General features: G+C 44.7%; 1 protein-coding gene across 6 annotated transcripts in view; it reads left to right on the forward strand.

Moving 5' to 3' along the window:
• PRICKLE2 (prickle planar cell polarity protein 2) overlaps positions 1–22,820 on the forward strand; it is a 303,043-nt gene that overhangs the window by 206,819 nt on the left and 73,404 nt on the right. For 5 of the 6 annotated variants that reach the window (XM_036877995.2, XM_057507903.1, XM_036877997.2 and 2 more), the window contains one exon: positions 13,468–13,651. In XM_036877995.2, coding sequence (XP_036733890.1) covers positions 13,468–13,651 — 184 coding nt within the window. Of the gene's footprint in view, positions 1–6,288; positions 6,635–13,467; positions 13,652–22,820 lie in introns of those variants that run through there. The other variant, XM_036877998.2, reaches the window with a different exon arrangement.

Consider the following 22,820-nt stretch of genomic DNA (forward strand, 5'->3'; position numbering starts at 1 on the left):
TGAGAGAGGAATGTTCCAGGCAGAGGGACAGTCATTGCCAAGATCCTAAGAGAGGGATGGCTTGGCAATTTCAAAGGACAAATAAAAGGTCAATGTGGCTGAACCCACGGTATGCAAGATGGGAAGTGGAACAAAGTGAACCTGGGGAGAGGAAAGGGCCAGGTTTTGTCAGATCTGAAAGGCCAGGGTTAAGGAGTGTGCACTTTGTTCTAATTGCAGCAGGAAGCCCATGGAGCATTAGAAGCAGGAGAATTGAGTGGTATCACCACTGTTTTAAAAACAAACAACTGGTGGAAAGTATATCCTTGAAGGGCAGGGTAGATGCAGAAATTAGAAGCTGGCTGTTGCTGTGGCCGGGGCAGGAGACTAATGCTGACTTGGAGAGTCAAGGTAGCAGTGGCGAGAAGAGGTGCTGAATGAATGACTAACCCTCATCTCAGGCACCCAGGAAGTCCCTATGCTGGGCTGTTGTCTGCTGTATCATCTATGCCAAAGCATGTGGGTGCACTGCGTCCAACAGGTTTGGGGGTGTGGGTGCATCTAGAGGGCATACGTCCTTCTACCATCGCCTGGTCAAATGTGAATATAACCAATTTTTAAATATTTTTAAAACCTTACTCCTGTAGACCATGTGAATTCAATTCATCAAGGGCTTCTTTCCAATAAAACATGAAACCAGGAAATGTTATTCTTTCTCTGTGTACTTCCCTCCATCCTCTCACTGCTGCAGAATGAGGCAACTAGCTGTGGCTCAGAATAAAACCACATAAACTGCTGCTCAGACACAGCTTCCATAGAAAGGAAGTGAGCATCTTGCCTTTTTGCTTATCTCCCTGGTGGGAGACCCTGAGAAATTTGCCTCTTTTTTCCCCCCTGGACTTGAATGAAGCCAGGTCCCTCCTGCGGGACTAAAGAAAAATGTCCCTGTTGTGTCTAACCCAATCTAAATTGAGGGGCTTTACTTCCAGGATCAGAATCAGTACTTGGTAAAGACCCAATTTCTTGATGCTCTTGTTTCCCAAGTCCACTGGGGTCGTCCTGAGCCTTTGGCCTCATTCACTGAGGAACATGGATTTCTGGGAAGTTTTGCCGCCAGCCCTTCAGCACGGATATTAAAGGGCCCCTGTCAAGTTTTGAAGGGTGTGACCGTTGCCAAAATCCCCACAAGCCAAACCCCTGAGGGATGCTGTTGCCAGCTGGCCCACGTCCACAGCAGAAACGGCTGGATTTCAGTGGTTCTCTGTGTATGGAGCTGGCCGCGTTTCCCTGGATGAAAGGCGGCCTAATATAAACTGAAAATGTTATTAATAAGCAGCCACTTAAGAATTTCCTATGACTTGCCAGTGATTTGGGGGCCTCTGTCGAACATGGAGAAAAGCACAGTTTGTTTTACATGGATTAGGGGACCAGTGCCGTCAGTCTGAAGGGCCTCAGAAAGGCATTCAGGTGTTTGGTGAAGGGCACTGAAGTCCAGTAGACCCAGATTTGTGTTCTCATTTCCATAGTCTTCTGACTACGGGAGCGTGGTAAATTCCAGAAACACTTTGAGCCTTGGTTTTCCCATCTGTAAAATGAGGATAATAATAATAATTTCTGTCTCATGCTGTGCTGTGAGGATTAAGTAAGGAATTTGTGCAAAGTGCTTAGCACAGAGCCTGGCATGCACTTAGAAAATGGTTTCTTAAAAAGAAAAGTTGGTGAAGTCATACTTTAGAAATGAAACCAAACTGACTTTACTTCCCCTTGCTCAGGGGGAACCAAGTGGATTTGGAGCTGCAGAAACTAGCACGTAACAGTAACACCCACAGCCTTGTCTCCTTAGAACTTGGCTTTCTGCATTTGGAAAATGGTAATAGGAGCCCTTGCTCTTCTGACCAACCTTGTAGAGATTTTTGGCAATTCAGAAAGTTAACTGAATTGGAAGTGCAAGGTAAGTTCTAAAATTCTTCATTAGTCCTGGGGGTCATTAATTTAGTATCTGATCTCTCTACCTTATTTTATCTTTGCAAGACAAGGTCATTTGTGTGACCTTGAAATATCAAAAGCATGGGATGCATGATAAGCAATCCTTCAGTAAGGATAATAACCGAAATACCTTGCTCAGTTAGGCACACCGTTAAGTATCTATGGGGTGTTTAGACTCACCGAAATGACTTGTTCACCACTCACTTTTCATTGATGTTTCCATTCTATGTGGAATACATTAGTAAGGACTGACTAGATTGACTCCTAGAGAGCAGGAACCACGACTATTCTATTTGTTTTCATTCCTATCCTTACATAGCATAGGGACTAGCACACTGGCAGAGAGTCAGATTTCATTTACCAAGCATGTAGTATGCATTAATTATTTAATCCTTAGCAGCAGCTCAGTGAAGTGGCAGGGTTAGGATTCAGACCCAGTTTAGTGTGCCCCCAGAACCTAAGATCTTGATGCACTGTGCTATACACCATCTTTAAGTACTTAGCGAGTTTTTAATGCCTCAGATCTTGTCTACCAGAGGTTAGCTGACTTCTTCCCCAAAGGAGGTAGAAATTAAACAAGCACTTCAGCTAAGAAAGCATGGCAGAGAAAGGCAGACAAAGAGGTGTTTTGTGGAATCTTCCAGCCCCTGCCTTGAAGTTTGGAGGTGAGTGTTAGCATTCGGTTGGCAGTCATTTCCTCAGAAACTGTCCCCCGAAGGACTCACCTGGAAAGGAAGCACTGTTGGAACATGCTCTGCTCCATGCCCAAGGAGGCAAAAGCATGCGTGCCAGAAAATAACAGTTAACATGTGGACAATGTGAAGTGGAAGAATTTGTCCAGAAGGAGTTCCTTTACTGTGGTTTATTCTTAGCAGGGCAGTGGGTCTGTCAGGCAGCGAGGAAATCAGCTTCTTTAGATGCCCACAGCCTTTCCTAGGGATGCACTGATGCAGGTAGCAGCGTTGCCATGGCGACACCAGCAGTGGCCAAGCTCTTCTCCTTTGAGGACTTACTGTGGCTACTCATCAGGATACTGAATTAGCTTGCTGTGTGCTCGGTAGGCAGATTTCTCATTGGCCTGTGGATGCTTTCGCAGGAATCAAAACCCCTTCACATGGATTGTGTATGTAGTTCTCCAGCTGCCACCTTGTCCCCATCTTAGACTCTTTTCGGTATCTTGATGCCCTTTTCTTTCCCACCTTCATGCCTTTACTTGCCTGTCAGGAATATTCCTTCTTTTCTTTCTGCCCAGTGAACTCCTACTCAGCAACTTCCAGGTCCAACTTCTTCGAGGAAGCCCTCCTTGATCACTCATTACCAGGACCTCTGTGTAGTGCAGTGCCCAGCACATGGTAGGTTTTCTGTTAGTAACTGACCTAACACCAGGGTCACAGACTGCTCATTTTCTTGTTTGTTTTACCTCTTTATTGTAAACAACTGCCATGAATGGAAGTTGCAAGAATAGTGTAATGAACTTTCATACACCCTTTTAGATTTCTATCTTAACATTTTGCCACCTATGTGCTACTTGCTCCCTTCCTGTATTATTACTGTTGCTCCACCCTTTGAAAATATGTTGCAAACATCATCCTTTACCTGATTATGTTTGAGGAGCTATCTCCTCAGAACAAGGATATTCTCTTAAATATCACCCACATACTCTTCACTGTGAAATGTCTGGGCTGGCTTTCGTGGCTTTATCTTTATGTGCCAGTCAAACAGGGACTGCTTATTGTTTTGTTTTGTTGGCTTTGTTTGAACCCCCACAACACCTACCAGAATGCATAGTACCTAGTGGATGTTCAGTAAATGATTGCTTAATAAATGAGGCTGCCCCCAGCACCCTTTTCTGGCATTCCCTTCTTCCTCTTGGTGCTCGCCATCCAGTGGACCCTGCCCCGTGGCTCTGGCTGCAGTAGGAGCCTGCCTTGCACATACGGCAGACCCAAGGGCTTCAGGGTGGTCCTCACCCAATGACTTGGGAATTGGCAGATAAGTACCCCTGCCTCATTGACTGTCTGGCAGAATGTGTCTCAGGAATGTTCTAAACCATCTCTGTGGCTACCGACTGAAAATGAGTCACAGTTGCCCAAGGCGCAGGCTGCTCGTGACCTCGCTTTATGCTGGCATCCTTCCCTTCTCCAAGTCCTTATTAGGGCTTCGAGGATTCCTCTCCCATGGTTCTTCGTGTTCAGTTAGCTCCAGAGAATCTGATTCTGGGGAAACCCAATCTAAGATATTGTTGGTTACTGAGACATCATACCCCTAAATCAAAATTTGGTGAGAGAGGTTCAAATTACATTTTTCTGAGAAAAAGTCATCCAGGGGGCTTATTTTTAGGAGGGAATATGTTTCCACTGCTCAACAATTACAAGATAAATTCATGTCAAGTAGGGTGCTGTGTGTATTTCTTCATCAAAATATGAATGGACATATTAACAGAAGAAACAACTGTTACTGAAAATTGCCCTATCCCCAGTTTGGCCGCGCCTGCAAGAGAGAAGCGCCTCTTGGTGCAGATGGCCGGGGCTGCGGGGGCCCGGGCGGAGGGTGGGCCGCCAGCGGGAGCCGGGCTGCGTGGCACTGGCTCTCCGCACACACCGGCCTCTTACCCAGCTGGCCCTGTCACCGTCTCCGCCCTTCAGCTTCTGTGTTTATTAGGAAACCATTTTTTCCTTTCTCACAGAGATAAGAATCTTACTTCCAGACATGGCAAGTGTCAAGGTTCATGCCTGGGTCCCTCCTTCAGACTCTCTGCCAAGAAAGGGGGAAAACAAAGTACTAAGGCTGGGGGCAGGTTGCTGAGGGGCCAGCAAGGCTGCAAATAACAGGATGTGCTGACATCTGGGGATCAGGACCCAGGGACGGAGGGGGTCCAAGGAGAAGGAGTTCGGAGAAGAGAGAGCCCTGCCAACTCCCACTGAGATGGCACCGTCCCCCGATTTTCACATCTGTGCTGAGCTTTGGGACAGGCAGCGGCTCCGCCAGTTTGCTCACTGGCATTAATGCCGACAGTGATGGGGGCCTGGGGGAGGCCACCCAGCGGCCCCTGAGAATGACCCAGCCGCTTCTCCGCACCTTGGGGCTTTGTGCTCGCCCTCCGTCTGTCCGGAGGGCTCTCCCCCTGGGTTTTCTCAGAGGTGCCTCAGACTCCAGCTTTAGTCACAGCTCCAGTGTCACTTCAGAAGGAAGGAAGATTTGGCCACTCTCCTTACAACAAGGTGGTGGAACGCTGGTCCTGGGGTCAGATGACATGGATCGAAACTGCGTTACTTCAGTCATTTAGGAGTTTACTGCCTTAACTTTTTTATCTGTGAAATGGATAAAATGCCAACTTTACAGGATGACTGAGAATGCAATAAACTATGTAAAATAATTCAAATATTGTAAAACATTCACTAATTAAGAAATTATACTAATGGTCACAACATAGCCACTGCGTTCACCCTTACCCGCCATCCTCTGGGATGAAAACGTGGGTCCGTGTGAAGCAGCCTGCAGAGCCCCGGAGGGCAGACCTGCTGTGTGGTGCCTGTGATCCTTTGGGGGCCGACTTCCACTTCCTGGAACATCCTCACGTCATTTCAGTCCAGCCTCCACAAAGGTATTTCCTGCCTGCCTCCCTTTCTGACATTCTGATCCTCTCCACTGTGCTTTATGAGAGCTGCAGAAAGTCAGAGCTGAGCCCTGTCTAGGGGGTCAAATAATTAGGCATCCTGTGCAGTTTTGGAAGTGACCATCTTATGCTCTTAGTGGTCAGTTTTGACGCATCTGCCGTATCCACATAGGTCATCTCAGCCATGTCTTAGGGCAGGCAGCCCCCACTTCCATTTCTTATTGGCTCCCTGTGAGCACAGCCTGGCAGTGCCTTTCCTGCTACCAGCACCCAGTGTCTCTTTATTCGCTTACTTCTGGGCAGCCTGCAGCCCAGTAAAAATTCTTTTCACCCAAAACACTTACCTGCTCATACCTGAGGGTAGTAAGGGTAGTAATCTCAGAACAATGTTTGCCTCATTTTGGGCTCATGCTTTGCATGAGTGTGAAAAGTCGAAGCTCTTCTTGGGAATTCAAGGAAACTGGGCAACAAAACAGACCGGGAAAGTCAGATTCCTGCCCAGCCTCCTGAGTCTAGACTGTTCAGGGTGGATCCTGTAGGCGGTTTGAAGTTCCTTAAGTTATTGCGGCAGTAAGAGGATGTGACTGATGTACAAAGATGTAATTCAGAGCCAGGGCTTAGTGGTTTTAAATCATCCACGCTCCATCCCTCCCCACTTGCATAGAAAATTGAAAGTCGATAGCTGTTGAAATCTGGTTTTCAGATTTTTTTTTTAATCTAAGGGACCTAACTTAACTCTGTGATAACCATGCATATACATGCAGTTCCACTGGCATCTTCCATGCTATGTAGATAAATTGTCTGATCCTGCTACAGAGCAGCAGATCAGAACAAAGCCACTTTTCTGGATTGAATAACGCACATCTCTCTGCTGAGAATGTGTGCATGTGTGGGTGGTTCTGGCTCATGTCTTGTCATTTCAGGCCAAAGTCTTGTCTCTTGGTACTTGCTGTTGGGGAACCAATAGAATGAAATCTGGTCTCCAGTTTCTTTACACGAAGGACAGAGAGGACCAGCAGCTGTTTCTGTTTAACAGTGATTATCTCTGGGATTGTGAGTGTTTTGAAATATTTTTCTTCTTCTTGCTTATCTGTAATGCCTGATTCTTTTCTACATTAATTTGTTTATAGCTTTTTTTTTTAGGGTTAAGGAAGCAGTAACTTTATAATGAGGAGAAAAATGTTTCCACTTTCTTCATGTAAGAATAAAAGGAGTTATTCTTTGCCTTTCGTGAGCCAGAGTCATGGAAGAGTTTAAATACCCAGGACACATCTGTTACTTAGCAGAAAGCTATGGAGGACTTTGGGTTATGTTATCCCCTTGTCTTTAACAAGAATCTCTTTTCCCATACCTGAGAGCAGCTGCCTGGGGCGTTGCCATGTTGAGTCCAGCCTTGTGCCTTCCTTGTCCATCACTGGGCTTGTGTTGGCGCCGAGCCACTCTTGAAGCAAGCTCCCCTTTGAGCCTGCGCGTAACAGTGGCCTGAGCCTGATCTGGCCAGGGACTTGGGACAGAGAGGCCCCTACCACCGGGGAGGTGGCAGGCAGGAGGACGGAGCCGGGGCTGGCAACGAGTCCCCGTCCTGGCGGCTCATGTAGTACTGCCTCTCACCAGTACCTTTTCACACACATGCCCAGCTGAGTGGCAAGGCGACTGGGTTTTCTAAGAGTTTGAGATATAGTGATCAGGAGGGGTTGGCATAGATCCCCTGGAGCAGCTTTTCCAATGTTCATTGCCCAGAGTTGCTACAACCATCAGACGTGTCGGTAGAACACACACCCCTTTCAGCCTACACTCCGGCTCGGCCTCTTGCAAGTGCACATCAGAACCACTGGTAGAGTGGCAGAAACAAGCCCTGGGCCCCGTCCCGGGGCTCAGGTCAGAGTCCACCACTGCTCCCCGAGCATCTCCATGTAATGTCTTGACAACCAGATACACTAGAATCATGTGTATGCAGAGTTTCATTATTAGGCACTGACAACTCTTAAAAGCCACCGACAGCCTCTCTTTTTTACATCTTTCCATCACCTATCAAATTACTTAATACCTATGTCATATATTGGTAAGTACTAGAAGTGACCTTGAGCTGTCCAGGAAAGTGTGCTGGTTTCCAAACTTACAGCTTTGGAACCCTAGGACCTTCACATCATGAAAATGATGGGAGTTTGGGGAAAAGGTTGAGCCTGAGAGAAGTTGGGCTCCTGGTTTCCTTCTCCCACATCAACGTGGGCAGCTCTGTTTTATGTGTTGAGTTTCTACAAATGAGTTACTTGGCTACTTGGCAAAATATATATAAATAAATAAATATATATATATATATATTGCTTCCTCTCATTAAAAAAGAGGGAGGGGGTTTTAAAGAGAGGAGATTTTTTTTTTAAAGACTTAATGAGGTTTACAGTCCCAACTAAAGCTGTAATTCTACAGTTTGCCACCTGAACTTGTCAGAATCGTGTTTTACAGGAAGATCTTTACCCTATTGCTTCTCACCCAAAACAAGACACTGTGGTTCAGGGTTCAGTGTTGTAAATAATCTGTCAACATCTCCAAGATGAGATGCTCCCCCCCGCCCCCCACCCGGCACATGCCCAGTCTATTTATAATAAATCCTCCTATCATGGTAAGCAAGTTAATTGTTCAGATTGTTAGTCATTCTCCAAACAGTGTAGTCACGGGCCCAGATGGCCAGAGTACCATGTGATGGTTAGAAAGAGAGTGCCCACCTGCCTGCCAGGGTCGTGCACTCCATGGGACAGTGGGCTGTGGCTTCCGCGTGTGTGGAGAATGGATTAACAGCTGCGGTTTGGGGTGGGGAGTTACAGAGGTCCTTGCTGGGTGGAGGGAGGGGAGCAGGGGGCCTGCCCGGTCTCTGCTCTCTGAATCACGCTGTCTTCCTTGGAAACCTGTCATTCACAAGCCCAATTATGTGCAGGTAGAATGTCAGCTCTGACAGAATGAAACCAATGTGCACTTTCTATGGTTGTGTGTCTATGTTTTTTATTTTTAATGAAATCCTGGTTTACTAGCAGGTTCTATTTTCATAAATGTCTTTTTTTCTTAGGAAAAAAAAGCCAAATCATATATTTCTCCACATATTCCTGAAAAGCTTTAATCAGTGTGTCGAAAGAGGGAGCTGTGGGATGTTGATGTGTGCATTTTGTGACCAAGGGGAAGAAAAGTGAGGATCAAGAGAAACCCCCTTGGCTTTACCTCTGACCCTCTCCTCCTTTCTGAGCACCTAGGCCTTGGGTGCTCCATTTTTTAACAGGTTATTAAATTCGTCATTCCAAAGACTGTCATGGAATCACTCAAAGATTGAAAATTCTTTGCAAATGAACATGCCTTGCCACAGGGGTGCCTGTTAATTATAAATGAGGAGTGGAAGGCAGGCAGCTTGCAGGGGAAATGTATAAGGTCTTAGTGGTTTCAGTTTACCATTTTTGTTTTCTTTCTTTCTTTCTTTCTTTTCTTTGGTTTTGGTGTTGCTAAATAGATTTCCTGTTCAGGGGCCAAAGGCTATTCTGTGGTCAGAGCCAGGTATGCCTTCTGTGGTTAATTGTTTGGGTTCAGAGCTCAGATTTAGGGCTTACTTTGAACCTGTTGCTTAACTTCTCCAAGCCTTTGTTTTGTTCTCTGGGAAATGGGGATGCAATTTCCTGCCACAGAGGACTGTTGTGCAAGTACTGGGACCCGGTGTGTCAAGGTATAAGTCAGAGGCTGTGCCTTCTGCTCAAGTAAGCCCACGCGGATCCTGGTCCCCCTCACCTTGCTTGCTTCACCTCTCGTTTTGTAGCACTCAGTACCTTTGATACACTATGTGATCGAAACACCTTGTTAGGTGTATTGCTTATTGTGTGTTTCTCCCCCTCTGAGAATATAGATTCCGTGAAGGCAGAGATACTTGTTTCAGTCAGATATCCTGTGTGCCTGGCACACAGTAGGCACTTGATCGTTACTCGTTGAATGACTGAAGAGGGCCCTTAGCCCCCGTGCCCCGCTTTCTTCTGTTCATGGTTCTCCTCAACAAGACTTATTCTGGATCTGGTTCTGTAATTCTGTTTCACTTTCTTCTTGTCTTTTTCCTTCTCTTGGACCTTCAGTTCATTAGATTATTTCCATCCAGCCTTAAATATTATGTTCTAACCTGTATTACTGAATAAGTGAGTTTCATTGATGAATATTATAGAGACTGAATTTTGTAAAAATTCCTCTGCATTCTGTTTTAAAAGTATGACTTTCTAGTAAAACTGGTAGTCACCAAAGAGCTTCCTAAATTTGCTGAAGTCATAAACTGGCATAAAAATTTCTGGAGGGAAGAGAACCCCATCACTTCCCAATACCCTTGACTTCTTTACAATAGCTGATTAATTAAAGACTTACAATTAAAATGAGCTCTATTTTTAAAAGCCATGGCCAGGGTTTGGTTGCAAACCACTTGGACTTTGGAGATGCAAACCAGATCCAAGTATGCATTCTGTCTATGTATACATTCAATCTTACGAGAAGCCGGGGGTGTGAGAACCTGACAAGCCTAACTTGGCTAGACCAAACTGATTTTGTTTCTTCATGTCCTTGTGGTGACAAAATTCAGGCACAGGACATTAGTGGAATAAGAACAAAAACCAACTGATTGTCTTAGAAGATATAGAAAAAGCATATGACAAAATCTAACACCCTTTTGAGGTAACACTCAACAAACTGGCATAGACGAAATCTTCTGCAATTTGATAAAAGGCATCTACAAAAAACACATAGCTAAATAACACTTCCTGGTGAAAAATTGGATACTTTCCCTTAGGATCAGGACCAATACAAGGACATTCACAGTTGCCACTTCTGTGCACTATTGTCCTGAGGGCCTAGCCTGGGCAGTAAGGCAAGACAAAGACATAAAAGGTATCATATTGGAAAGGAAGGGATACAGCTATCTGTTCACAGATGATGTAGTCTTATATATAGGAAATGGTAAGGTTACACACACATACACAATTAGAACTAATAAATGAGTTCAGCAAGATTGGGTGATGTAAGATCAATGTACAAGTATCATTTGTTTTCCTATACAGTAACAGTATGAAAATGAAATTAAGCAAACACTTAGCATCAAATATGATAAAATACTTAGGAATAAATTTAACAAAAGAAGTACAAGACTTGTAACTGTAAACCACAAAAAAACATTGAAAGAAATTAAAGTATACTGAAATAAGGGGAAAGCCATGTTTTGTTCATGAATTTGAAGACTTAATATTATTAGGATAGCAATATTCTCCAAATTAATCTACAGATTCAGTGCAGCCCCTATCAAAATCCCAGCTGGATTTTTTGCAGAAATTGGCAAGCTAATCCTAAAATTTGTATTTTATGATGCAAATGCCAGAGACTCAGAAGAGTTAAAACTTTTTTTTTCAAGTGCAAAAAACTTGGAGGATTTACACTTGACAATTTCAAAACTTAATACAAAATTACAGTAATCAGGACAGTGAGGTACTGTCATAAGGATAGACAGATCAATGGAACAGATTTGAGAGTCCAGAAACAAACCATATAATCAGTTGATTATTTATAAGGATGCTAAGACAGTTCAGTGAGGAGAGAATAGACTTGTTAGCAAATGGTGTTGGGACAATTGGATAGCTACATAAGAAGGCAGTTGGACTCCTACCTCACGCCATATGTGAAAATTAACTCAAAATGGATCATAGACCTAAATAAAAGAGCTAAAACCATAAAAGCCTTACATGAGAATATAGGAGTGAATCTTTATGACCTTGGGTCTAGCAAAAGTTTCTTAGATATGATACCAAAATATTAGCAACAACAGAAAAAACTTAATTTGACTTCTTGAAATTAAAAAAAACTTTTGTGCTTCAGTAACATCACCAAGAATGAGTAAAGACAACCCACAAAGTGGGAGGAAGTGTTTGCACATTACATTTATGTGTACATTTGTATATATATTTGTTACAAATCTGACAGTTCCTCAAAATATTAAAGTTACAAGAGCCAAAGGACTTGGATCGAAAACATGTGCAAAGAACGCTTTTAACTCAACAATAAAATGACAAAGGATTTTAAAAATGGACTAAGGGTTTGAATAGACCTTTCTCCAGAGAAGATATATAATAAGCATGTAAAAAGATGTTCAACATCTTTAGCTATTCAGGAAGTGCAATTCAGAACCACAATAAGTTACACTTCACACCCACCAAGATGGCGACCATCAAAAACAAAGGTAATAATAAGTGTGACAAAGATGTGGTGAAAATGGAACCCTCATTGTTTGATGGTGGAAATGTAAAATGGTACAGATATTTTTGGAAAACAGTTTGACAATTCCTTAAAATGTTATACATAAAGTTACCATATGACCCAGCAATTCTACTAGGTGTTTACCCATGAGAATTGAAAACATGTTCACACAAAAATTGTACATCTTCAGAACAGTATTTCTCGCATTAGTCAAAAAGTGTAAACAATCCAATGTCCACCCACTGATAAATGGATAAACCAAGTGTCATATATCCATACATTGGAATATTATAATGCAATAAAAGGGGATAAAGGATTGATGCATGTTACAGCATGATTAACCTTGGAAACATCATACTGTGTGAAAGAAGCCAGTTTCAAAATACCAGGTCCTAGTATTGCATGATTCTATTTATATGAAATTTCCACAATAGGCAAAACCATAGAGACAGGGCCTGGGGGGATGGGGAATGTGGGAAGTTGCTGCTAATACGCACAGGGTTTCTTTCAGGGGTGATGAACATTTTCTAAAAATTATATTGTGGTGATGGTTTCACAACACTGTGACTAAACTAGAAGCCTGTGAATTGTACACTTTAAAATGGTGAATTTTATAGTATATGAGTTACATCTCAACAGAGCTGTTATCAAAAAATTCAGGCACATGTGGGGATTAGGATTCTGGGCCCTTTTATTGCCTTTATAAGGTGCTAGGGAAAGTAATCATAAAGGTCAGAGTACACATAGTAGAGTTTATTTTCTTAAAATCTTCCTCCTCCATTTTTCTTCTCTGTTTTATTGCAACAAGCTAGAAATGCTTTTGTGTTGCTGACATCAGCCTTTTTCACTGATTCATCATTTTTGTAGCCATTGAAAAGGGAACAGAAGGTATACCTTAAAGAGAAATATTCAATTTGAAGGAGAGATTATCTTTGCTACCTTTTGAAATAATTCACACGTATGAGCCTTTTGGGCATATTTTTAAAAAGACAACACGGTGAAGATTTGGGTTTCTGCTCGGAATTTCAAACCTACAGGGGTCCTCAGGGGAGCTGCAAATATCTTTCCCATGAGATCTTATGGCCTGATTTGTTCAGCGGAGGAAACAATATTTTTGCTCTTCTTAAAGAAAATCTCCCCTGCAGCTGTTTTTAAAACCACTTCCATTTTGCAAGGTCTTGGAGTCTTTTATGAAAGTGGTATGTTGTCAGTATTTATTAAATCTGTAATATTTCTGACCTGCATATATATTATGTCTAATTACTATTGCAGGTGAGGAAATTGTGGCCATGGTCCACATCGACTGCTGTATCTAGTAAAACTAAAAGACCCTTTGGCCTTCCTCCTGGGATGTTAATTTAGGAGAAAAGGTTGGGGTCCATGTTTAAACATCCTCCGCTTTTCCCCAACCCCCGGCCTCTGACCTTCCAAAGAGGCAGTGCCGCGTGCGAAGCACCACGCCTTCGACAAACACAGACGTGCCGCGAAGCGCTGCCTTAGAGGCTCTTGCCAAAAGTCAGTTGCCAAGGAATGCGTTTTATGGTTTGGGATCCAAGCGCTGGTGACTGGCAGGCCAGGCAAAAGAATGGTTCCCTCTGCCTTCCTTCTCACCCCCTTGCCTTTGCCGCTTGCAGGAAGATCTGCCTGCACTGCAAGTGCCGTCAGGAGGAGCACATGGTGACGGTGATGCCCCTGGAGATGGAGAAGACGGTCAGCAAACTCATGTTTGACTTCCAGAGGAACTCGACCTCGGACGACGACTCGGGCTGCGCCTTGGAGGAGTACGCGTGGGTCCCGCCGGGACTGAAGCCTGAGCAGGTACCGTCCTCGATGTAAGGGTGACTGTGGGCTGGGGCTTTCGCTGCTGTCCTGCTCATCCTTCCTCGTTCTAGCTCTCAGAAGGAGGAGTTGACTGTGCTGCTTCGAGAGGTGGTTGGGCTGCAGAGGTTGGAGACGTCTGGGGTCCTAGTGGGGAACGAGGATGGGGAGTGAGGAAGAGAAGCGAGACCGAGCCTTGTCGGGACCCTTGCTGATTTATTCTGTATTGCCCTTATTAACTGTTAGCAAAAGATTTTCTAGAAACTTCTCAGAAATGTTGGCTTTGTAACATTAAAGAATGAAACTTCATTTTTGAATTGGAAAGGGGAGTTCTACCCTGTTTGTGAATCTTAATGTCAAGAATGAGGAAATAGGGATTCACCTTATTCTTCCCATGACATATGTTGTATTTAAATATTCAGTTTGGCCCTGCTTTGCAAAGAAAGACATCGGCTTTCCCTGCAATATTTGGCAGTACCCATCAGCTGTTAGTATTATTGGTTCAATTGGATGAAACTGGTTTCTTTCTCTTTTGCTGCATTTTTCACCATGATATACAGCCTCTGCTTTGTATTTCTTGTTGCTTGGAGTTTTCTCTACCACCAGCCTCATGTTAGTTCAGAAGCCCCTCTGTAAGATGGATATTTTCATGATCTTCCCTGTATGTCTTTGAGAAACAGGTTTACCAAAATCCTAAGTGTTCAGCTACTATTTGTGTTCCTCTGACACAGAAAATGTCTTTCTCTGGACATCTTCTCTGTCTGACAGAATGTTTTGAAGCTTAAAAAAAAGTCCTGAAATTTTAAGTTGGGACCTTTAGATGTGATAACACTTTTACAAAAAGTTCTTTATGATTAAGGAAGACCCAAGAATTCACCAGCAACTAAGGAGTCAGGCCCTGATAAGATCCATCTGCTTAGCCATTTCTCGTTTTCTTCTTTAGGAAGAGTCACGAGGTCCATATCATTTAAATCGTTTTCTTCTTTAAATATTGAGGCTGCAAATTGGCAGATGAAATCAGGCACACAGGCAGAATTTGTTTAGCCAGCAAAGTATTGTTCAAAATTTTAAATTTGCTTTTGATACTTAAAAATCAGAAATTTTTATTTAAAAGTTCACATTCCTCTTTTTGAAAATGGGAGGATCTGGAATCTCATTCCTGCAAGGATTGGTGTGCCAGCCATTGAGTTGAGTGCTGGCCATTCTTTTTAGACAGAGTTTGGTCTCTCCAAGTCACCCTAAGTCTCCACTAAGCTCATTTCCTTTTATTCTGTTACCTTCCTAAGCCCTAACACCCTTCAGTTTTGTGGTCTATGTTCTAATTCTTACTAGGAAGAAAATGTCTTAGTATAGAAACATTCACAGGAAATAATTCCCATGAGAAGGGAAGAGCATTCTGTGTTGAGATACTAGCAGGAAGAAATAAGATTGTTTTCTCTCAGTTTGTAGGTTAAGGCTATATCTTTCTTTTCTTCCATTTTAGTAAAGATTATATTATTAAACAGTAAGTTACAAAAGAATGAGAGTATTTGATTGAGTCTGTCTGGAAAATCAAATGAGGTGGTGGGCGACTGAATATCTTTGTTTGACATCATCAATCTACTGCCAGTATTTGAGCAGTGAGTTTTCACACCTAGATACATCTGTGAGCTTGTTTCATTTTCTTGGTAACCTCATTTCCAGCAGCTTCTAAGACAGCCATCTTTCTTTGGTTCACATTGCTTCCTGCTAAATTGGGTCTTGAAATTCCAAAGTCAAGGTGTTTTCAGTTCCCTGCTTAGGTGGGCTCTGCACTGTATGATGTTCAAATTCAGAGAAGCTTTTTGATTGGTCCAAGAGAACAGACATTTGCAGAAGCTAAGGTCTTAGTTAAATTCACCAATTCCAAAAGTGAGTGCTGATGGTATTTTGGGAGGCCACTTGACTCATCCAAAATGAACGTCTTTGGGAAATATAAAACAACTTTTCTTTGATTTGTTTTGAAAGAAAATGATTAACACTGTTAAACAAGTGGTTTGAATTGTGTCAGATGAAAGGATATTCCTGTCTCCTATGATTCTACTGTTCTTTGGTTGTCTCTCTTCCCTGCTCCTACTCAAACCTGTATGACACAGATGATTAAAAAGGGAAATTGCTCTCTGGAGAGAGACTCTCTCTTCAAGCTATTTGAAGGGCTCTGCATTTGCCTAACAAATTCTGAGTCTATATTAAAAGTGTATGAAGGGATCATGTTGCATGAAAGAAATGGGATTCAAGATTTTAAATTTTTATATCTTTTAAAGTCTATTACTTATAGAACTTTTTATAGACTTCAGGACTCTTTAAAAGCTGTCTAATATGTTCTAAGATTAGGAAAACTTGAGACCCTAAATGCCTTTCACTAATATATTTAATATCATATTAGTTGTCTCTGATTTAGAAAAACCATTTTTCTATCAAGAGAACTATAGTGACTGTTCAAATGCTTTGTGTTGGAGGCAAAATACTAAAGGTTAGTTAGGGTTGAGAGTCGTGTGCTTTCATTTTTGTTAGGAACTTTTCATTTCACTCCCTGATCTTGGGGTTGGCAGTGTACTTCCAAGTGACACTCTTTATTATTCCATTTCTTCTGAGAAACACCTTCAATTAAAAATAATGCAAACAAAAGGCACCACCCACTTAGGGAAGTAATCTTGCATGTGAGCATTTAACATTGGAAAGATCTACTAGCTGCAAAACCCAACCTTCTTAAAACAGTGTGAAGAATAGCAGGTGAGGCCAGAAAGGAAAGTCATTGATGTCATGATTTTTAATGACCGGACTGAAAAGAACCAGAGAGGTTACTCACATCCTTTGCACACTCCACGCACAGTGTGCAATGTCATTAGGAGAGTACTGCAGGAGAAGGACTGAGAGCTGGAGTTTGCGTTGATGGACCCTCTGAAGTCATCGGTCAGTACGCAATTTCTCTTCTGACTCCAACAGTTAATAGTATGTGCCCTGTCTCCTGGAGATGGCATGATGATAAACTTACAGTAGCTGATACTACAGGAGATACTTTGGAAAATATTTAATAAGCTACAAGAAAGGCACATGGTAAACAGGGTTTCTCTACCTCAGCACTCCTGGCATGTGAGGCTGGGTGATTCTTTGCTGGTGGGGTCTCCCTGTACAGTGCAGGGTGTTTAGCCCCATTCCTGGCCTATACCCCCCAAATGCCAGTAGCCCACACCACCCCTTCTCACCCCAACCCTGGGATAACCAAACGTGTCTCCAGGTAGTGCCCAGTGGCCCTGGGGGATGGGTTGGACGCCCTGATTGAGAACCACTGGGTGGAGGTGATGGTAAAACCTAGAGGATCTGTCAGCAAAATTCTGGCCCAATCAAGACATAAAAGGATGACTCAATTCAGTAAACACTTATTTGAGCATCTACGTTGTTCTAGCTCTGGTACATTAGCTGCTGGCTTGTAACATAGCCAAGCATTTGGAGAGTGAAAAAGTGGTGATCCCAAGCTGGTGCAGCAGAGACCCAGTGCTTTCCGAGGCACACCTGACGTCTTCCACAAGTCAAAACAAGAATTGGAGGGGCTTGAGGAAGAGGTGGGGCGGGTGGATCCCCTTTTGTCCTCCAAAACAGAAATTGCTTTTTCCTTTTGTATAGGGAAGACTGGATCATTGTGGGGTGTGAGGGCTGTGGAGAAAATATGAGACATCTAAGAAAGTAGATAAAAATCTCTCATAATTCCACCAACCAAGGAAAATTGTTTTCCAACCTTATTTGCATGCATGTAGCAGGTATCTGTGTATAGAGGACTAACTTCCTGTTTTGTTTTGGACAAAAATGTGATGATGCTCTCCACTCATACTTACTTTTTTTTTTTTCCGTGTCATGTGTTGTGAACATTTTTCTGTACTAGTATATTTAGATCCAGAAGATCCTTTGCAACAATCGAATAGTCTCCTAACCTGGAGGGGATCCATGCACCACTAGGGGGCGTCGGGAAGTATCTGTTTAGAAGGGGGTGGTTGTCAAAATGACTCTGCTAGCATTTGAATGGGTAGGGGCTTGGGATGCTAAACAACCTAAAAAGTATCAGATGATGCCGCCCAAGGGAGAATCCCAGTCCCAAATGCCAGGGGAACCAGCACCGAGCAACCCTGAGCCAAAGGTTTATTTTTGAGCTTGTGTGTCGGTGGCAGTTTCCTCTATGTTAAATAAGGTGTCAGCAGCCAGCGTTCTGTGCACTTGCCCGCTCCTCCCCTTAGGGACAGTTCGCAGAGCTGGAGTGCTCACGGGTAAACCTCTTTAAGGCTTTTGGCTCACTGTGCCAAACTGCCCTCCAGAAAGGTGCCTCGAGTCCCTGCAGCACCCAGCGCAGTGCCTGACACATGGCGAATATGTCTGTCTGTAAGACGGGCAGATGACCAGGAACCTCTGCAGCAGCAGAAAGGTTCCCGGTTGTCTCGCCCTGGAAAGAGAAGCCTTTAGAATGGTTTTCTGCATAAAGGAGCGCTCTGTCATCAGTCTGTCTGCTCCCTGCACTCCTCTTAAAGGTACGAGTTCTGAGCAGATGCCACAAACCGTCCCAACTGCCTCATGGCTTCCTTAGCTTACGAAGGGGCAGGCGATGGGTGGCGAGGGACTGAGCTCCAGCACCAGCCCGCGGCAGCACTCTGGCTCTGAGCTGGGTCTGGAGCAAGGTCAGGGCAGCCACGCTGGAGGTCTGGCAGAAGCCCTCTGAGTTTCCAAACCAGCAAGCCACTCGTGTCCCAGTTTGAACTGGGGCAGTCTCGGGAGGCAGCATGGCCCAGTGGGAAGGGCGTTGCTTCTTGGGTCAGGCAAATCTAGCTGCTGCTCCAGCCCTTTCTGATTTCAGGAAAATTGTTCAGCTTCCAAGAGCCTCAGCTTCCTCCTGATGATGATGAAGGTGATGGAGAAAAATTATTAAGCTTTCATCATACGCTTATGTGCCCACCACCATTTTTAACTTTGGGTGCATTATCATATTTAATTCTCATGACAACCTTACTTGGTAATTATTATTCCTGTCTCTGTTTGAAAGGTGAGTGAAGCAAGGTTCAGAGAAGTTGAATAACTTTAAATAACATGCCCAAGATCACAGAGCTGAGCAGCAGAGACGGATTCAATCTCAGACCCCCCGACTGGGAGCTGATACTCTCAGGCCTGATCAGGGCGGCAGATGAGGGGGCGTGTCAAAAGGTAGTGCAGCGTCTGCACACAGCAGTTGCTCAATAAAATGGTTGTTTCTTTACCACCCTCGTGTGAAGCTGTAGTGAGTGACCTGATGGCTGGCGGTTGCCTTGAGCAGGCAGGAGGAGGAGGGGGGACGTCTGGCTGTCCAGGATGGAGGAAGGGTGCGTGGGAGTGGCGGAGTGTGGGTTAAGCACAGAGGTAACCGGCATCCTGGCTTCCATCTCAGTCTTCTCAAAGGCCTTGGCTAAAGTCATTCTGAATTCTGCAGATACGGCAACCTTTCCATTCCGGATGTCTGCTGTGGGATAGTTGTAACAGTGCAGCTTCTTTCTGGGGAAGTTCTGACTCCCCTAAGCCGGGGCAGCTTGGACAGGGGCCCAGAGGGGGCCGCCTGACCCTGAGTTCTCCGGTGCCCCAAGCAGGCGTCAGGGTTGTCTGCTCAAGAAGTGAGCCCTGCCTCTCACCTTGCTCAGCGCCCGAGGCCTCCTGCAACATCGCTGTCCTCGGGCCTGCGAGGAGCGAGTCCCTAGGGCATTCTCTGGAGGCCACTCGGGGTGCAAAGAGAGCCTTCCCACAAAGGGTACCCTACAAACCCCCCTTTGGAGATCAACAGGGCAGCACACCAGCAGGCTGGCTCCCTGCTCTGGCCTTCAGAGCCTCCTGAGGGCTGGCCTCTGATGAGTGGGTTTCCTGGCAGCATCGCACTGGACTGTGTCCCCCTAGGAGAGCACAGGGACTGGATCAGTGAGGATGCTGGGGGGAAGGCATGCTGACTAGGCTCTGTTCATTCATTCTTTCATTCCCTTGTTACCAGATATCTAGTGTGTACCTCCTCTGTGTCACACACTGTTCCAGGTCCTGGGGATAAAACAGTAAAGATAATTATGATTCCTGCTCCATTAATTGTAAGAGGGGGTATGTTGAGACATAAATCAGTAAACAAATGATCAAGAAAATTCAAGATTGGGATAATAAGAGAATAATAACATTAATACTGATATGAACACTTAGTGAAATCTTACATTGGCCAGGCATTACCCGAAGGGCTCTACAAGTTGCGTCTCCTTTAATCTATACTATGAAGAAAATACAGCAGCCTCTGTGATAGTGGACATGGGCCTGGAGTGCTGGAGAGACGGGCTAATTTAGGAGGTGGGTCAGGGAGAGGCCCTCTGGGGAGGTGACGTTTGAGCTGCTACTGAATGAGATGAGGAAGCTTGCCCTGCGGAGGTCTGGCTTGTTGTGGAGGTGAGAGCAGTCCCCTGTGTGAGGCTCAGAAGTGGCCTGAAGTCAGTACCCACCTTGTATTTGCATGAAGAGTCGGGGAAGGTGCTGGGGGGCGGTTTGGGGAGGCACATAGGGGCCCGTGCAGGGTCCTGCTCTCGCTGGGGCTTCACGGACACGGAGGCTGGGAAATCCCACTGCAACCCCTGTCCCTGGGGAGGGAGCCCCCCCAGCCATCACCGGCTGCGTCTGCCTGCTGGTGGGGACAGGGCAACAGTGCACCCCCACTCAGAGGTGACTAGCTTCCACTTGCCCGAGTGCGCAGCAGATGGTACATAGACATTTACATGAGCCCCTTTGGTTAGATGTCTTGGCTTCTAAAGTGTAAGCCTCTTGGAGGGAGACATACATCGTCCAATCTACCACTACATACCCAGTGCCTAAAATAACGCCTTACCTGTATTCGTTATTTAATAAACGAAAGTAACATGAATACACAATCACATTTAATCTTTGTACAGAGTTCTTCATTTTTCCAGTGAATACCTTGCAGCTCAGAGAGGACCAGAAACCTGATGAGGATGGCACGGCTCATCAGGGGCAGAGCCAGGATCCACACTGGCTATCTGTCCAACTCAGTGGCCATTTGGGCTTCTCCTCCTCCACCGCTCTCTTCCACGACAGTCCACCCAGGATGTCCGACCCAAGGCAGCCAGCGTGGCATGTTTTGGAAGAGAGAGCAGCATGTGTCCCACAAGGCTCTTTCATTTTTGACCCTGGTGACTAAGGAAGTCCTCTTTTCCCTGCTTCCAGTTTCCGCATTGCCGCAGGAAGCACAGCCCTACCTTGAAAGGCTGGTTCTCCCCATAGACAATCTCTGTTTGTCTCTGGATCGCCTCAGCCTTTCATCCTGGCTGGGGGCCCACATGGTGAAAATATTTCCTGTATATTTCCCCCAGTGGCCCTCATGTCCCTTGTATAGTGTCACACACCTGGGCACTCGACAGTGATATTCTTTCATTCAGCACATATTTATGGAGCACCAGCTATATACCAGGCACTTTTCCAGAAACTGAGGGGCAACCACAAAGAAACAAAAGAGTATCCCTCCCTTATAGAAAATACAAGTCGTCCACTAGGATGTGGACCATGCAGGCAAATTCACAACAGAATGAACAAGACACTTTCAGAGAGTAAGGAATGCTGGGAAAGCAATAAAATGGGGTGATTTGATTTAGAGCCAGCATTGGTAAACTTTTTCTGTAAAGAACCAGATAATAAATAGTTTAGGCTTTGCGGGACAGATAGTTTCTGCACAAATACCCAACTCTGATGTTGTAGTGCAAAAGCTGTCATAGACAATAGGTACGTCTGGGGGTATGGCCATATGTCAATAAAACTTTATTTATATGAATGGGCAGGGGGCCTGATTTTAGCTGTCATGTGCTGGATTTAAAGAATCTGCTTTGGATGGTGTGACCAATGAAAGCCTCTTCGAGGAGGTGGCATTTGAGCTGAGTTGTTACTTGGAGTGATGGTTAGATTACCCACCATTAGTCAGCTTTGCCCAGGGGTTTTCAAAATATCATTTCCACACCAGTAGCATTACTATTACTTGGGAAGTTATTAAAAAATACAGATTGTTCAAGCTCTCCCCCAAACCTACTAAACCAGAAGTGTGGAGGTGGAGCCCAGCAATCTGTTTGAACAGGGCCTCTGGGTGCTCCTATGCCAAAGTTTGAGAACCCCTTCTGTGGGGTAATGGAAACACCACAGTGCTGGAGACACATAGAGCCAAATCTTGGCCCTACCACTTATGCACTGTAGAACCTTGGATGCCCTGAGCTTGAGTTGTTGTGTCTGTAAAATGAAAAGTCTTAAGCCCGAGTCAGAAGTAGCTGTGAAGACTAAATGAATTATTGTGTGAAGAGCCTGAGAGGTGCTGACTCATAATAGGTCTTGTGAAATGGTAACCAGTGTCATCACCACCATCTTTATTTGGGTCTTCAAGACACTGAAGCAGATTTGTCTGTGGTCAATAGCAGGGCAATTCCCAGAAGCCATCCCCTACCATCCCCAGAATCTTGCCTCTGACTGACGTTCCCTGACAGTGGCCTAATAAGTACAAGGCTGTTTGTTAAAGGAGAATTCAGGATACTTTCAAAATCCTTTCACTGGTCCAGCTTCTCAGCCCTCTCCTTGGCCTGTTACCCCAGAAGATGCTCCAGCCCCTGTTACTGTGGAACCATGAATTCTCAGCAGTGAGTCTCCCCTGGGCTGGGGCCACAGTGCCAGGCACCCAGTTCTTCCATTCGCTTTTAGACCACTGACGGTTTGTTCTTTGCATGTGAGAAGATTTTTATACCAAGAGGAACACTGACAGTGGCTGGCCAGTGTGGGGGAAGGGAAAGAAGAATGGCAAAGTAGTTCATCTCTCCAGGCCTGCTGGGTGGTTCTGGTTCATAGGGAGGGAATGCACAATCTAAAAACCATCATTAGACTCACCAGCCATTTGCAGTGTCATCTTCATTTCATGACTCCATCAGCACATGCTGAGCTCAAAATGGAATTTCATGACTGCAGAGACGCATGCCTCTCCCACTGGATTGGATTGAATTTCTTCTAAGCTGCCTCTCCTGAGTTTGTGTTCACTGTCTGTTTTCAGTTCGCTGTGACAGATGAGTGGAGAAGGGAGGCTAGGAGATGGGAGGAGGCCCCCAAGCAATCTCCTGAACGGTTCTCAGGAAAC

Source organism: Manis pentadactyla, chromosome 1, assembly GCF_030020395.1.
Source record: "Manis pentadactyla isolate mManPen7 chromosome 1, mManPen7.hap1, whole genome shotgun sequence".
Lineage (NCBI taxonomy): Eukaryota > Metazoa > Chordata > Mammalia > Pholidota > Manidae > Manis > Manis pentadactyla.